Source organism: Neovison vison, chromosome 6 (genome assembly GCF_020171115.1).
Source record: "Neovison vison isolate M4711 chromosome 6, ASM_NN_V1, whole genome shotgun sequence".
Lineage (NCBI taxonomy): Eukaryota > Metazoa > Chordata > Mammalia > Carnivora > Mustelidae > Neogale > Neogale vison.
Genome location: NC_058096.1, coordinates 10,152,385 through 10,170,572, shown reverse-complemented (window position 1 = coordinate 10,170,572; position 18,188 = coordinate 10,152,385). Strand labels below are relative to the sequence as shown.

The following is an 18,188-nucleotide window of genomic DNA, read 5'->3' as shown; positions in this document are numbered from 1 at the left end:
TGCATATCTACTCTTTGTTAAGTAGTTTCTCTGGAAGCTACCTCCATTTAGATAACATTGGCCAGAAGTTTGTCATATGGGATGCCAAGCTATAAGGAAGGTTGGGAGGTACAGTCTTTCTTCCAGACAGTCATTTTTCCAAGGGAATCTTTACTAAGGAAAACAGATATTGGGGTAGGCAACTGGCAGATTTTGGCTCTCTAAAATTCATTAATGAAAGGAAAGCACAAGTATTTCAGCTCTATAAATCCTGTTGGTTTTGCAGGTTTTAACATGCAGACCATTCTGTTTGACAACCAAAGTTAAGGCACACACAGACTTCGTGAAATCCTCCCTCCATCCTTGCGGGCCAGCTGATTGGCATAGGGAAAAGTTGAAGCTGACAGTTAGGCCTTGCTCTGCGTTTGCCTGCCCATAGGCAATGAGGCCACAGGGAGGGGAGATTCCTCACCTTCCAAAGTAAGGAATGAGAACATGGTAGGAAGGTAGTTCAAGGTCTCACCCCCTAGTTTTGCAGAGTCAGATCTAGATCACAGAATACTTGTTGGAGAATGGAATACTACTTTCCTACTAAACCATGTATGTGGCTGTCAAGCAGAATTATTTATTTATTTATTTATTTTTTATTGTGTCATTCTTTTTTTTCCCCCAATTTATTTATTTTCAGAAAAATAGTATTCATTATTTTTTCACCACACCCAGTGCTCCATGCAAGCTGTGCCCTCTATAATACCCACCACCTGGTACCCCAACCTCCCACCCCCCGCCACTTCAAACCCCTCAGACTGTTTATCAGAGTCCATAGTCTCTCATGGTTCACCTCCCCAAGCAGAATTCTTAGCAAACAAGGGAGGTCAATCTTTTTTGGCTACTGCAACTTCTGTTTCCACCTGGGTGTATTCTGCATTGTTGGAAGAAGTCTTTTTTTTTTTAATTTTTTTAAAGATTTTTATTTATTTGACAGACAGAGATCACAAGTAGGCAGAGAGGCAAGCTGAGAAATAGAGGGGGGAGCAGGCTCCCTGCCGAGCAGAGAGCCTGATGTGGGGCTCCATCCCAGGACCTTGGGATCATGACCTGAGCTGAAGGCAGAGGCTTTAAACCACTGAGCCACCCAGGCATCCTGTTGGAAGAAATCTTGAAGATCATATACTGCATCTGCCTCTTCCCTTGACCCACCATGAGGCAGGGGTCTCTGGTCACCTCTCCCCAGACTTCTGTTTCCAGGACTGCCAACTTCATTGTTATTCCTCAGACCTAAAACCTTGATGATATCCTCAATTTCTTTCTCTCCCACACATCATATTTAATTCATCAGTATAGCCTGGTGGCTCTACTTTGAAAATAGATTCATAATCCAACCATTCCTAACCTCCTTTTTGCAATAATCTCCTACCTTGAGTGACCAGATGAGTTGGTGAATGGGAGCTGAAATCCAGCCCTGCTCTACTCATTGAACTGTGTGCTTTGCTCCAGGGCTGCATCTGTTTGACAGAATAAACCTTGCCAGCATCTTGATCTTGGACTTCCAGCCTCCAGGATAGTCAGACAATACATTTCTGTTGTTGCTAGCCATTCAGTTGTGGTATTTTGTTACAACAATCCTTGGAAATGAATATACCAACTGATAAACAATATGTTATTGTTGATTTGTTTGGGGTCTGCCTCCCCCAGTAGGAAAGAAAGACTGCTGTTCACTGCCAAAGAATAAATTTTTGATGAAAGGCAACCATTTTGTAAGGAAGACACTGCAGCTTTGAATTGTCTGTAGAAACCCTCCCATAATCGCTAAAGTGAGGGAAGAAAGTGCCCCCATACCACTATTTATAATAACAAATAATCATACTTTGTTTGCATGTAAGACTTTTCATCTTCAAAACATTAATTAATCTTTACAATAGCATCAAGGAAATTGAAACAAGAGAGAATTTGAGGTATGTAAAACTTAATTACTGATATTAAAATTTGGCACACAACAAACACTCTTCCTTCTGGGGCAGTAAACACATTCTGTGTCATCTTCTCTCCCTTTGAAAATGTAAGCAGGGATCTTAATTCTAGAATGTGTCAGGAAGGAGACAAGGCTATCCCTGAGAAGCTGTAAAGGATAGGGTATAGTATTTATTCATCAGAGAGAGAGGGGCATTTGCTCACTTTGGAGTTCCCTTAGGATTCTGGGATCTAGAATTCTGAGACACCACTTAAAGTGGGGGTGGGGAAGCATATGGAGTGGGCTGCTTTTGAACAAAGATATGGGGAATTCCATCAGGTCAAAAGATAAAGATCAATGGTCTACAAACATTCAAAAAAAATGGTGGCAACTTTTTAAAATCCTGAGCCACATTTGGATACTTTTTGGTCAGAACTTTATTAGCAGCATCTGGAAATAAAGGGTGAAGGAAAACTTGGTTTTGAAAAAAGACAGTGGACCCAAAGTGACTGAGCAACACGGAGCTACTTCTAGAAATCTGAATCTTTGGATTGTCTTGGCTGGAAGGGGCAGGGATTGGGTGCTCATGCACTTAGCAGGAGGGGAGCACAGAGAATGCTTTACACCAGAGCTTTACTTTGATTGCTGCTGGCTTGCTATTCTAGCAAGGACTCCTGCCTCATCATTTCTTAAACATGGCTTGTGTGTAGTGACTTCCTTCCAAAGAGCACAGTATGGAAAGGGGAGTGGGGATTGAAGGACACTTTACAGAAGAGAGCCTGACAAACACTTCTACCCGCTGATCAAGGTCAATGCCAACAGTCATAAATCATGTTGATAGCATGTACCCTTGATAAAATATGATAAAAAATAGCATGTTACCTCTGTGATCTTCTTCCTCAAAATCCATAACCCCAGTTTAATCATGAGGAAAAAATGGCAGACAAATTCTCAGAGAGGGGTGTCCTACAACGTGCCTGACTAATACCTTTAAAGAACCTCATAAACAAAGGAAGTCTAAGAAAATGTCAAGAGCCTAAGGAAACATGACAATTAAATGTAGTATACTATCTTGAAGCAGAAAAAGGACATTAGGTGAAAACTAAGGAAATCTGAATAAACTGTGGACATCAGTTAACAATAAGGTATCAACATTGGCTCATAAGTTGTTGCAAATGCACCATACTAATATTTAAGATGTTAGTCACAGGGGAAATTGGGTGCTGGTAGAGGGGCTGTCGGAGGGTATGGGGGAGATGGAAACTCTAAATAGTATCTGCTCAACTTCTCTGTAAATCTAAAACTGTCTTAAAAAAAAAAAACAAACAGCTTCTTCATTAAGTCAAGCAGAGAGAGTCAATTATCATATGGTTTCACTTATTTGTGGAGCATAACAAATAGCATGGAGGACAAGGGGCGTTAGAGAGGAGTAGGGAATTTGGGTAAATTGGAAGGGGAGGTGAACCATGAGAGACTATGGACTCTGAAAAACAGTCTGAGGGGTTTGAAGTGGCGGGGGGGGTGGGAGGTTGGGGTACCAGGTGGTGGGTATTTTAGAGGGCACAGCTTGCATGGAGCACTGGGTGTGGTGAAAAAATAATGAATAATGTTTTTCTGAAAATAAATAAATTGGGAAAAAAAAAGATAAATAGATGGGGGCTCCTGGGTGGCTCACTGGGTTAAGCCGCTGCCTTCGGCTCAGGTCATGATCTCAGGGTCCTGGGATCGAGCCTCACATCGGGCTCTCTGCTCAGCAGGGAGCCTGCTTCCCCCTCTTTCTCTGCCTGCCTCTCTGCCTACTTGTGATTTTTCTCTCTTCAAACAAATAAGTAAAATCTTAAAAAAAAATAAAAATAAATAGATGAAGGGCAGAATTGAGAAGCTATGGAAGACTAGGGTTGTGTCTTCCACTCAGACCTCACAGGGTCTGCCTGACACTCAGTCATGCAGGGAAGAGGCTTTTCACTTGGAACTCTCCATGATCTTGAGCACTGAGCAAGGGTGAACAATTTCTTTGGAAACCCTTTGGGCTCCCCCTTTTCTGGAAACTCTCATGCACTCATTTCTCCCTTCTGCTTTTAAGACTAGCATTCTTTGAAGGGAAAGACCACTCATGAGGGTTTATTTGAGTCTTTTGTCATCAAGGAGTGTCAGTTTTTCTCAGAGCTTCAGTCTGGAAAATGGTGAAGGGCAAAGAGTCATGCACCAGACTGCTGGGCTCAAATCCTGGCTCCTCCACCAGCAGCCATGGGACATGGGCAGATTTCTTAACGTCACAGGACTTAGGTGTCCTTATCTGCAAAATGGGGGTAAAAATGGGATCCTCCCCCTCATTATAGGGTCACTGTAAGAACTGAATAAGCTAGTATATGTGAAGCACTTAAACCAGAGCCGAGCTTGTAGTAAGCATTTAAATATGTGTTGTTATTTTTAATTCACTCCCCCTCTGGCATGTCGTAAGCACTTCAGAAGGTACTAAGGTACTCTCTGACACTAAGATCTGGTTTAGAAATCTGCTACAGACAGTGGTCATCAAGTATTTACCTGGCAAGTTTCTGTTTTCTGCTTCTTAGCACATGGCCCATGGAAATCTAATTCGATAAAACATTTTGAAAGAGCATACTGGAGGTATCTGTCAAAATGCAAAATCGCTTGGAACTAGCAGTTCCTTTTGAATGTATAAAAATTCAAACATGAGGTCATAAGATATATGCAGAGAACTGTTGTGTAGCAAGACACAGCGGACACCTTCACTGTCTCTCAGTAAGGGGAAGGGTAAATGAATGAGTCCAACCATATACTTTCATGCAGTGTAGTCATTAAGAAGAATGAAGTAGGTCTAACTGTGCTGAAAGACACACATTTTATATTAAGTCAAAAGGTGAGCAATGATACATATTGTATGATGTCTTTTTACATGGATGCAATAAAGTATATGGTGTATATTATGGGTATAGAAAAAAGTCTGGAATGGCCAACACCACCCAGTTAGCAGTAATAGCAGGGCATGGATTGGGAGAAGTGGAAAATATTTTAACTTTTTATTTGATGCTGTTCATGTTGTTAATAATGAGCAGTATTATTCTGTGTATTTCCATTTATTGAGTGTATATTATGTGCCAACACTTTATGCAGAGTTTCATGTGTATTAAATTATTTAGATCTCCTAACTGATAGCATTAGTGTCTCTTTTATAGGTGAGAAGAGCTAGGCCACTGGTTCAGTTTGTTGCCCAGCGTGAGGCAGAACTGGAACTCAAACCCAGGCATTTAGGCTCCTGAGAACATGCTCAGCAGCCCCACTAGGCTCCCTTTCTGAACATATATAACCTGATCCTCCCACCCACCTCCTGCCTCCGTTCCTTAACTATGACTTCCCGGGGCCAGTCATTTCTTTTGATCCCACTTGCAGGGGTTCCTGACATTCTTTGTGGCCACCCTGCAGACCATGGGAGACCCTGAGATGGCAGCAAAAAGAACTGGGAAGGAGGGTTAGCCTAGGTGGCTCTTGGTCGGGAGGTGATTTGGTTCACATAGTCTCGAGGCTGAAATATGAATAATGTTTGGCCCTGTGGGGTGGTGAGGGAAGACCTTGTAAAAAACTCCCTATCACAGCTCAAAACTGATTCCCATGATTTAAAGAAATGGAGGCTGGGGATGGTGACTGGCCTCCTATTGAATATCCACCCTTTCCACTTCATGTTTGCAAATGCCATGTCTTTCTTTTGAATTATTATTAACATTTTAAAATCATTATTATTTTTTAAACAGACATTAAATATACAGACATTGCTCCTGCATACCCAGAGAGGCAGCACTGGGGTCCTGGGCTTTACCTGGTCCCCCCTGGCCTCAGAAACCAGAGGATGCAGGATGCATAGGGCAGAGAAGGCACAGATGTCAACCTGAAGCCTGGCGAGCCTATGAAGAGCTCCCTTGAAGATGTTCTATGTGCTGAAGTGGCTTCACTTGGCTTCCCAGCTCCTCCATTTCAGAAAAAGACAATACCAGTGTGCTATGGTGTCTGTACTTGCCAAACTGTTTATTTGCCATTCACTAGTGATAATACTGGATTTACAGAAGAAACTGTGGTACAAAAAAAGTAAAGACTCAGAGGCTCCTGGGCAGCAGCAGTCCAGCTGCCCTGCCCAGGCTGGGTATGGGGAATGCTGCCGGCAGCAGCGGGGATGGACACTCTGACTCTGAGCAGTGGACTATAATGGAGTGCCTGCTCTCCTGCCCTGTCTGGAAACACCTTGGACAGGGGCTTGGAGGAGTGGTGTTCTCTCATAGGGTATCTGGTTTAAACCTCGATATTGACAGTTCCCTTTAGGGAAGTATTCAATATGTCAGTACCAGGGAGAAAGAAAGCACACACAAATTTCCAGGATGCTTTGTGAACAGATCCAGTAACTGCTACACAAATAGACACTAGGTGGGGCCTGTCCAAGCAGGACTGCAATTCCCATTGTTACTTTTTTAATAGATGTGTTTTACTGTCATTTCAATTTGGAAGTTTATTTTTTCCATTGATTTTTATACATCCAGAATAGCACAAATAACCAACAGTTCTTTTTCTTTTTCTTTTTTTTTTTTTGCACATTCATTTCCCCTAGAACAAAAGGTGAACTTAAAAAAAAATTGGAACCATGCTATTAGCTCTTTACAAAAGTGAATAAAAAGTAGCTCATCTTTAATTCTAAAATAAACAAAGTAGAAAGAAGCATTTTTGTCTACAGTATTTAGCAAACATAAGAAAAAGTCCTTAGAAACACACACAAAAAAATTGAAAAAAAAGTTATTACAGGTATTAACAATATTTTATAATGAAGCTTAAAATCTATTTACATACATAAATACAATTAACTTTGTTGATGCAACTCTTCTGGAAAGAAAAAAAAAATGCCAAATGATCAGCCTCTTCAGTACTGATCTGGCTAAAGGGAGGGGAGAAACTCCAAACAGACAAACAAACTAAACCCCAAACGATTGTATACTGCAGGTAAACAAAAAGACATTTTGTTCAAATGTAAAAAAAAAAAAAATGTTTTCTGAGATTATTAACTGATTTTTCATGTATAAAAGACCCCAAACATGATGTACCCCAGAAAACAAAACCACCAAAAACAAAAATTGCCAGGATGGAATGTCCTAAGGAAGCAGGCCTTTCAGGAAAGAAACCTGCAATCCTAAATTGCAGGACATTTGAGTGAAACCATTCATTTCCTTTCCAGTCAGAGCATTTCTGTTTATCTGCACAGAAATGTGAGGCAGCAGTAAGGCTGTCTATTAACTCACTGATTGTAATTTGTCCAGGAAGGCTTTGGTTGCTGCACTTGGACAGCAAGCAGATCCAAAATGGTTGGCAATGTCTCTGCTCTGCTGGAAGAAACCCATGATGAGCAGGAGAAAGGCTGACTCACCATGTTCCTTTATGTAAAGCGAGGAGATCTGCAGTTCCTCGTGTTCTGGACACTTGGTGTGAAGTTGGGGGTGTGTGTGCTGTCTCCTTATATAAAGCAAGAGAATGGAGGAAGGAGGAGAGGTTTGATGGAGGAAGAAGAGAAACAGAAGGAGTTATTAGGGGGCCAGCAGAAGAAAGAAATAGAAGTCATATAAGAAATATAAGTCATATAAGAAATATAGTGAGAAAAACCAAAAAGAATTAAAATACATGTCCATGTTGAAATTATAAATAAAGGCATGAACAAGCAGTAGAAATGGCTTAATCTTTCTTCTCTTGGACCAATGCTTCCAGATACATCCAGTTATTACATTATTGGCTTAAGGGTCTCCTTGATTAAAGGATCACCTTAATTTACCTGAAGGCAATGAATACAATTTTTGCTGGGGAGAGGAACATTAAGTGTTATGTGAGACCTATCTCCAAAACACTAAAGTTTGATTTAATTTTTTCTGTAACGATTAAGTCTAATATGCTGGTAAGGGTCTGTGAAACTCTGACTAGCTAAACCAGTGGGACTCCAACGAAGTGACAAGCCCTCCTCATACATGCCTTTGAGAGTGAAGATTCAATGTGAAGCATTGTCTGATCCCCTTTCTAGGGCATTAGGCTGGTTTTGAGTTGGAATATCTTTAGGTACCAGAAATGAACTGAAAAATATAATTTTTTTTCCTTCATTTTCCCCCAACATTTTGTCAGGTCAGATATGGCAACATGTGTTGAGAACACTTAGGTTTGATTTGGGGTCAAGGGACCAAAGGTCCTTTCCAAAAATATAAATTTTCAATTTGCTGACATTTAAGGATAATTTTGCTGCAAAAACATAATAGAGAATAAGACATTAAATTGAATCATGAAGAGAGGATTATGTCTAAAATGAAAATGAATATATTCTGAATTTCTCCAAGATTTGTTTTAGCTCTTTTCTAGATAAGAATGACCTGACTGACAACACAAACTGCTTTACTCTTTCTTACCAAAGTGCTACTGCATCTGTGTAAAACAAATAATCAATATATATATATATATAAGAAAACTCAAAAACAAGTTGTTTTAAATAAGACCAGCTGTTTTGCTGCCTGCAGCCAAAGATCTTTCTAATTTGAATCCTTAAATTTATAAAATAAAAATCAAACACTGTTCTGAAGTCCTGCTTTCAAATACTCTTCAGAGTTGACCTGAAATCATTTCAACTAATTTAAGAGGTACATTAAATAACAACCAGATCATTTTGAGCACACATATGTGAAAATCAGCAGTTAGTATTTATGAGTTGTACAACAACTGCATTCTGACCAAATTCTCCAATAAAAATTTACAGTGACATTGGATACTTTTGAATTGTAGCCTTGGGCAGCTGTGACATGAATCTTTCCTGTCATGCTGATGCACAGATAAAAGTGCACATACCCCATTAGGTAGGGTCTCAGCCTGGTGAAAGCAATGTAAAGATGGCTGCTGAATGAGCAGCTTGGGATCGAGTCTGGCACAGCGGGGAGGATGCTTTCCTATGTGACTCCATGGAAGCACACAGAGGAAAACTGTCCTATTCAGGTCTGCTTCCAAGCCACCCTATGAAAATTCAGCTGGAGACCTTCAGGCACCAAAGACACCAGGTCTAGTTTCTTCCACTCCCAGCCTTGGGGAACAGCCACATGTTTTGTTCTGAGTCAATGAACAGGTACTGTATCAAATAGGAGTATTTTCTTGGAGCTAAAAAATCTGAATTCTGGATTCAGATGATCTCCTTACTACTCCAGAAGGGAGCAGTTAAGAAACCCATAAATCCGTTCTTTCGGTTCCCATGTGGATACTGCTCTTCCACATAGTTTACTTTGGATTCAATGGTTACAAAGCACGTCTAGAATTATGAAGCCCATAGAGGGAGCAAGCCCCTAGGCAGAAAATAAATCCTCTCCAGAGGTGCAATCATTGACAACTATCTGAACCTCCTGGAACCAGATTTGACCTTCTCTGTTGGAAAGGAGGGAGTCAGGTATGAGACCCTTTGTTGAGCTTGGCAGAAAATTCCATACTTCAGATCCTTCAAGTGACCCTCAGTATCTAAAAAGCATTAAAAACATTGCTGCATTAGCTACCAACTCGTTTGATTAACATGAAAGGGAGTTTAATGTAAACAATATTTAGATAACCAAGTCATCACATTGCTCATCCTTTTTTTCCAGCCTTCTTCAATGTGATACATTTAACTTTGGCTACTATCAAAAACAATAATGTAGTACTTGATATTTTTCTTCTTAATATAAGTACATTTAAATAATAAAAAAGTATCAACACATAAGTAAGTGTCTAAACAACAAGATACATAAATATCTAGGGATTCCTTGTGGGAATACAGTAGTTGAAAATGACCCAAAGCTGTAGCTGTTTCTCAAAAGAACAACCACACGAAAGTCCAAAGAAAAGTTAAATAAAACTTACAGAAAAAAGGAATCATATTTCTTTCAATTGTCAAAGCAAGAAAGAAGCAAGCTCAATTTTTTAATATATATATATAAAAATAAAAACCACCCCAAATGCAAATATGCACTTTGCAATTTATAAGGTGCTGGAAAAGAAAACTAAAAAATACAAATTAGATACCAAACAAGAGGAGTTGCATTCCCCGCCCCCACCCCAACCAAAATTCCACTCTTTGGAATAAACAACTTGGTTAAAAAGTGAAGTCAAGGGTATAAAATCTTTCTTTTATTCACAGCATCGCTAAATCAGAAGCATTCACAGTTTCCCTCTGGGAATCTTCCTGTTTGCCTTACGACGCGTCCACGTGGTGGTGAAGCGGACACCCTCCTGTTGGGTCAGGTTCGGAAAAGGTGAGCCGGGCCCAAAGCAATGGCGCTCCGCATGGCCTCGGGGTGCAGGCGGCCTGAGTGCCCCAGGGCCCGGGGTGGGGGTGGTCGCGGGTACGGAGCAGAGTGAGATCCCAGAACCCGGTTGGCAGAGGCGCGCCCCCTCCGCAGTGCCGGCCACGGACCCCATACCCATGGGCTCTCCAGAGCATAGGCTGGGCCTGGGCAGGGGGCTCCTCCCGCTGGGCTGCCGCGGGGCCCTCAGTAGGGCCGCCACACAGCCTCTTCAAGGCGCGCCGCGGGCGCCATGTTGGTGGGCGAGTTGCTGTGGCTGCCCTCAGCCTCCACCACGTCGCTTTGGTTCGGGAGGCTGGGGTTGAGCAGCGCCGAGCCCGTGGAGGCGTTGGTGCACGGCGGCAGGATGCGCGGCGGCGAACGCTCGCCGCCCACCATGGAGAATTGGTAGGAGCCAGCCGAGGCGCCGTAGTACAGGTGGTAGGAAGGCGAGCTGGCCTGGAAGGGGCCGCCCTGTGCCTGCGACGAGCCAGGGTAGGGCGGCGGCAGGTACGTGTGGTAGCGCGTGGCCGAGCTCATGGCCGACATGCCGATGCCAATGCCCGACGTGACGGGTGTCGGGGAGTAGGTGAAGGCTCCGGGGTAGTGCATGCGAGGGTCTGAGATGGAGGGCAGCGCAGGGAACTGGCGTGGGTCGCCGAAGGCTGTCAGGTCGGGGGCCGCTGTGGGGGCGGGAGAGAAAAGATTGTGAGGTGGGAGATGGGAGCCAGGGAGGCCATGGTTCTCCCGCCCGCGGCCCGCCCACTGGATGATTACCCAGAATGCTGCTGCCCCGGGAGCCAAGGGAGTTGGCTGCCTACCCAGCATGCTAGCGGGCAGGGAGGTGGTGTGATGGTCTGCGGTGACAGAGGGTGGTGACTCGGGGAGTCACGGAATGTAAGGTGGGATAGGCTACAATGTCATTACAATATAATAGGATGTAATACAGTGTAACATAACACATACTATATATAAATATAATATAATACCTGTAATATCGAGGTAATGACAGGGTTGGCAAACCCACCTTTTCGACGCCACCAGTTTTTGTATGGCCCCCAAGGTGAGAATGAGTTACTTTTCTAAATGGTTGAAAAAAGTGAAAAGGAAGATAGTATTTTCTGACGTGAAAATTATGTGAAATGCACATATCCGTTGCCCTGCATGAAGTTTCACTGGAATGAGCCTCACTCCTATTAGGAATTCTCCTAGTTGCTGAAGAACGACCACTGCAGAGTGGAGTCGTCATGACACAGACAAACCGTGGGACCTGGGAAGCCCAAAATATTAAGTATCTGGTCCTTTACGGAAAAAAGTTTGCCAGTCGTCGATAATCAATATATTAATATGCTAATATTAATATAAATGTAATTTGTGATATTAATATAACAATATGTAACTTATAAAATTATATGATAGTAATTATATGATAGTATGAGATAGATGCATCCATAGATTAATAATAGAATATATCATATATAATATGATATTGTGTTATAATCTTAATATGTAATAACATTATAATACAGCATACATAATATTTATGTTGAATCACAGGAAACTGCTATTTCTGTAGGTTTCAAACAATTAAAATTGTCATGCATGATTCTATGATTCTACCTAATGATTATGATTCTACCTAATGCATGCCATAGTAGTGACTGTGAGTGGTTGTCAGTGAGTATCAATACCACTCTTCCTCCCCTCTCATGTGCCTTTAGACTACTTCCACATTTTTAGCAAAATAGGACCTCAGTGTCACCTGGTATTCCCTCATGTGCTTCAATGATTTGTTAACACAAATGGCTGCAGGGCTTTGATTTATCTGCTCCATTTTTCCACATGTTTAAGTTTTACCAGGAATGGCAAAACTTTGTCTATAAAACTCACTTTGTTAGGATTCTGCATTTCTGGTCTCAGAAACTGGCTTTGGCCTTCATTGCATCCTTCTGCATTTTTCTTTACCATAGACTGCCCATGGGAAACTTTTTCTTTACCATAGGCTGCCCTTGGGAACTACTAGGGGCTTTGGGTGCCAGGAAGTGTTCCTTGTGTCCTGTAGATCAATTTCTCAGCAGTAGTGTTGTTGACATTTTGGGCCAGATATATATTTGTTGGGGGTGTGGGGAGCTGTCCCTTGCATTGTAGTATGTTTGGGAGCATTCTTAGCTTCTGCCTACCAGATGTCCATAGCGCTCCCATACCCTGCATTGTGACAACTAACATTGTCTCCAGACACTGCCAAATGTTCTGGGGATAGGGTGAAGCAGGGTAACCATTCCCCCACTCTCCGACTGAGAATCACCATGTAGATGTAAGATGGTATCCTGTTCCACAGAATTCTTAATCAAATGACTGGGCCAGGGCTGTAGTCTTTACAGCAGCAAACCCAAAAGACAGCAGAGGCAAAATTAAATGTTTAAAAGTTTTTAAGCTCCCAAATCAACATACAAAGTAAGTCCAAGTTCAGGATGGCATGTAGTCTGTGTCCTTTTGTGTTCAGGCCCATAGAGAAACTTGACAGAGCCAAGAGTTTGCTCTGAAAGGAAAGCTACCAGGGTGGATTAATCTGTTTTTGGAAGGCATCCGGGGTTGATCAACTTCCTCATATTTCAAGCCTATTATTCCAGCAGGGAGAGCTAGTGTTCTCATTCTCTTTCTGCCTTTCTCTCTCTCTCTCTTCCACTCTCTCATCCCCCCTCTCTCTCTCTCTTTCCCTTTCTCCCCCTTTCCCCCCTCCCTTCTCCCCTTTCTCTCTTTCCAAACTCCTCTATAAATTTGGGGTGAATGTGATGAGGAGGTATATACCCCTCATCAGAGAGGTAATTAAAGTTTATAGAAACAACCAAAGCCTGTAGCCAATCTCTGTGCTAATGAGGAAACCAGGAGTCTGACTTTCAAACAAACACTCCTGTTAATCTTTTCAAAGCCAGTCAGACATGTGGGCAGGGAAAACGTTGTAAACTGACAGTGGTTCTGGGGCTGCCCTTCCACGGCCACACTCTAGCTCGTCCTGAAGCCAGGCCGCACCTCATTCCACACGGTTTGTCCCTGGCCACTTACTGGGGCCGTTTGTGAGCAAGCTCTGTGTCACTTGTTTTTGCTCACCCAGAGAGCTGTGACAGGAAGCTTGACTCCATTTTTCCAGTTAGATTTCTATAGTCTAGGGAGAAGCTGAGGTAGGAGGAAGAGCATTAGGCAAATACAATCAATTTGTTGGCATCTGATGCAAGACTCTGGACACAAATTAATGACTCCGCCCAGTATTCCTCTTGCTTCATTTGCCCTGAGACAAAAAGGTGAATCCACTGGAAAATGAATGAAAGGTCACCCTGTTTCATGGCGATGTCTGGACATGCTCTGCCAGTCTGTTCCAACAACTACGTGGTAATGTGGTGATGGTACCAAGTTACCGTAATCCCCAGTGAGTCCGTGGCTGGTCACGGACATAAGTAATGCAATGATGTTATGGTCTCAGCTGTTAGAGGAAAATAGTTCTTTCACTTGTGGGCAGAGTATCTGAAAGATCCTCAATACTGCCCGTGATTCTCCTGTCTCCACCGCACCACTGGACAAAAGTAAGCTTTCTCTCCCCACACATTTTGATAATAAAAGATCTTTGGCCCTCTAGATACGTTCTGATTCAAATGATCTATTCAAATATTTGTTTCCATTTTTATGTCTCGTCTGACATTTCCTACTGAGCCCCACTGTCATGCACCAATCAGCCCACTGTCACCCATTTGTCCTTTGGGCTGGCCCGGTGCCCCCTTATTCCATAGTGGGTGGGGGTGGAGACCCCAGATAGTCACAGGGAGCTTTTAAAGAGTAGGAAATCTGGGGATTAGGAGGTTCAGGTATTTTAGTTGGAAATGTTTCCCCACCGATGGGGCTAAATATTTGCCATGACAGCTCAAGTGTTTGTTCCACAGCTTGACGTGGATGAAAGCTGTCCCACTCCAGCCCCTCCCACTGCCCCCAAAGGATTAAACAGCTTGAGCAGATAATGGCAGCCTTAAAAGGATCTTTTGCATGACTCAGATTAATGCATGCTGTCTGTCGCCCAGGTTGGCAGCTAAACATTAATTTTTTTTAAAGAAAAAAAAAAGTAAAGGAAAACCTCCAGATGACATCTCTTTTCAGACAAGGTGTGGAGACTGTCTGCAAAGGAGAAAGAGAGAAAGAGTGTGCAAGTCCCCCGTGCAGAAGGAAGTCCAGGTGGGGCTGGGGGTGGGGAGAGGGGCTGAACACAGAGCTCTGGGGCGGGATTAAAAGGAAAAACAGGAGCAGAGCAGTGTCAGGTTCTCAAAGCTGGCAGCCAGGGCAGCCACTTTGCTTTCATGTGTTGCAACCCCCTACTGCCCCCAGGCATATGACAAGGTTTTTCAGGCCCGCACTCCAGGCTTGATTTCTCAGAGGGAGATCTGCCAAGTTGAAGAGCAATCTCCCATGCCTTTCTCTGCCACCGGGGAAAGTTCATCTGGAATTCTCTCCCGCCCTCCCTCCAAGACAGGGAAGGATAATTCTTGGGTGCTGAAATGGGACGTGGTTTTTGTGTACTTCACACCCTCAGACCATAAAACGTCCTTTCCCTACTCCTTGGGTAATTGAGGTCCCAGTTATTCAGAAGCGTTCACAGCAACACGGGACTTGGGAGCACACATTACCCATTCCCTTTAAAAAAAAGAAAAGTCACCCTCGCATCTGAACACTGGTCAGTTGGAGCGGCTGCCCCCTGAGGGCTCTTGAAACCATAAGGTGCGGATCTTGGGTGGTGACCAAGTCAAAAGTCTTACGTAATACATTCCCAGAGACCCACAGCAGGCACATTACCAAGGAAAACAGTGATTGTTTTAGATGTAGAGAGCAGAGCAGTGCTCTGAGAAGAATCAATAAAAGTTGACAAGTGCCTTTGGAGTCAAACTGGTCCTGAGGGAACAGAACTTCTGAAACAACAAGCTGAACAGACGTCATCATTCTTATGCTACTTCCTCAACTCCTTACGCCAGCAGGTGCCCTGAAAATCTTGGCATTGATACAAAAAGTGGGCAACTAAGTTGGCTTTTTCATTTTACCACAGCACCTAAGAATACTCGAAGATGGTGGTTCTCAACCAGGGGACAGTTGGGTGCCCTCCAGATATCTGACAGTGTCTGGAGACATTTTTAGTCATCTTGTGCAGGGGAGGGGACCTATTGCTGTATCTAAGGGCCAGAGATGCCGCTGAATATCCTACAGTGCACAGGGCAGCACCCCCCACCCACCCACCCCCCTCCCCGCCTACCACAAAGAATTCTCTGGCCCCAGATGCCAATGATGGTGCTGTTGAGAAGCTCCGAAAAGAAGCTAAAGCATTTGGTGAAATCTCAAGTAATCACAACTGTCTGGAAAACACCACATTATCCGACATTTAAGATGGCAGACATGACGCCTTTGCCCCTTTGCCTGCCCCCTAATCTACTATAATCTGATCTCAAGAGCTGAAAAGCAAAAACAACCACCCTCCTCCCCATGCATATGAAGTGTGTTTGCAGGCTTCATAATGCTGAAGTTCTCTGAAGTATTTTCACAGTTTGGTCCAGCTCCAATTTCAAAGCTCCAAACAGGGAGTTTCTTCTTTTGCTTTCAACAAAGGAATTTTTCTCTAACTCTGATTTCCCTGCCCACGAGCAAAGGTGAGTGCCAAGCCCAAAAGGTCTCATAGGTTAAATGACTAATATTTAATGAGCTCGTATTAACAACAATTATGCTAACCACGACACCCGAGCTTTCCATTCTGTTCCTCTAATCCAGGATGAAGAGCTCTTAGTTCAAAATGTCTCATTTGAGGTGTAGCTATTTCCCATTCTACAGGTACCCCAGTGTTGTTCACATGACCTGTGAAAGCTTGCCACCATCAAATGGGCAGTCCCTCCTGAGTCCTAGAAGATGATTCCTTTGGCCTTGTATATTATTTAATCCCCCAGCTGTTACCTCTCTCTGCCAAATGTGAGCAACCCCGAAATGCTCAAAGAATCGTTTTCTACTTTCATATTCATAATCTCTCTCGCTAGATGTCAGGGAAAATCAGTGAATGGACACGGGACTTAGACAACCTTGTATTTAAACCACAATTTTACCACCCCCTCCCCTGAATGACTGCCAACCCCTTATGCATCTCCAGTCTCTCGAACCTTCCACTCTAGCTTGACTTCAAGGGGTGTGTTCAAGCAGCTTACTTGTGAGTCGACTGGAAAGCTCTGCAGAGAGGGTTGTCATGCCGCTGGCCCGTCCAGGTGAGATGGGTGTTGCTGGGTGTACGGAAGGTGAGGCGATCGATCCCAGGTACTGGTAGGACTGATCATAGGACCACGGTGGGGATGGTTGGATCTGCCTTGTGTCTGCAGAGAATCAGAGAGGTCAATCAAATGTAGAATGGGGTGGGGTTTAAGAAAAAACAAATCTCTTAATAAAAAACTAGTCACCTCTGTTTAAATATGTTATACATGCCTGTGGCCTGCTGACCAGTGTCTAGTAAGTCCAAGTATTTGCTTTTGTTTGATGATTTCCACCCTCCCCCGAGAGACACTGAAATACAGTTTATGTGTGATTCTTGAAGATTTTCCTCTGATAACTGTTTCTTCCAGAGGTTTGATTTAATCATGCTAACAATGATGGGAGAAGTTGAATATGCTTTCCAGGTAGAAGTTAATGCTCACCTATTAAACTACAGCACATATCAACCGCCCAGACAATTTCGGCTTTAGCAAGAGTTACAATTCTCATCCTCAGAAAGATTTTATAAACTCAGGTGGATCACCTATCCATCTGGGCTCAGTAAGCAAAAAAGAACATAGAGTTTTTTTGTTTTTCTTAACTTTGGCAAAAATATGCCAAGGACTTTTAAATATCCTCTATTTAGGTGAATTCTCTCCCAAGGAATTTAGAAAAGGTCTGGCTGGGAAGCTGACGATGAGACCTGGGGATTCGTTCACAAGCCCAGCAGTGGAGATCTGGCTCTACCAACCCAGACTGACAGGTGTCCTGCACCTTTTCAAGACCTCAAGTTTGCAATGTTTAAAGGGCAGAATGTTGAGCAAGTGTTTTATAGACAGCCATTAAGTGGGGCCTGGGATAGAGAAGAGACAAAACTCTGACTTCAGAAGATTTAGGTAAAGAGGATTTTGTAAATTTGACTCCAGCATTCATAGGAGTCTTAGTTTTCAAAAGCATCACAGTGCAGATGAAAAGGAGAAGAAAAAAATGAACAAACCCTCTAATCTCAGGCAACACGTGTAAGAAAAGTTGAATGGGAACAGTCCCCCCACAAGATAGCCTTCCATTTCTTTAGGGTTAAACATCGATTTTCTCTTTGTGTCCCACCTTCTCTGTGGACTACACTAGTTCCCAGGGGTCTTCATAGCCAGAGCTACAAGAAGCTGGGAGTAAATTTAGAAAGAGCAACATTTCTCAGGAAAATGCTCGGTGTGTATGTGCCAGGACATAAAGAAGTGAGTTCTTTCTACTCGTTGTGAAATATCCAGTTCTCCTTCCTTCAGGGGCTTTTCTTTTCCAGCAGTTCAAGTTTGCTGTTTCTGTTTATCTGTCTGAAGCCCGGCAGAGTGGATAACAGAATCAGGGGTTTAGAGATCTACCTGGATCCCTGGCTCTTCTGCCTGCCAACTACCTGCCCCCCCACTCCTCCCTCCCTCCCAGTCCCCGTCCCTCATGTGGATCGGTTTCTTTCTTTTCAAATAACTCAATTTTTAAGCTCGGAATATCTGGGCAAATATTTTCACTTAGAATCTCTGAAATCTAATATTAAAGAAGGGTCCTCGTTCCATTCTGAATTTGGGGGAATTTGAGCAGAAGGCAGAGAATAAAATAGCTGGTCCATTCTAAACTCAGTGGCAATGAAAGATCCACTATAGTCAAGGATCCTGCACAGCCTT

The 18,188-nt window shown here is 43.1% G+C and overlaps 1 protein-coding gene across 5 annotated transcripts in view; it reads right to left on the bottom strand.

Moving 5' to 3' along the window:
- Positions 1-6,391: 6,391 nt before the first annotated feature.
- The window catches only part of RUNX1 (RUNX family transcription factor 1), a 247,645-nt gene continuing 235,848 nt past the window's right edge, over positions 6,392-18,188 (bottom strand). For all 5 annotated transcript variants that reach the window (XM_044250971.1, XM_044250967.1, XM_044250968.1 and 2 more), the window contains 2 exons: positions 16,476-16,637; positions 6,392-10,940 (listed from right to left, as the gene is read on the bottom strand). In XM_044250971.1, the coding sequence (XP_044106906.1) occupies positions 10,465-10,940; positions 16,476-16,637 (638 nt within the window). In that variant the 3' untranslated portion in view covers positions 6,392-10,464. The remainder of the gene's footprint in view (positions 10,941-16,475; positions 16,638-18,188) is intronic.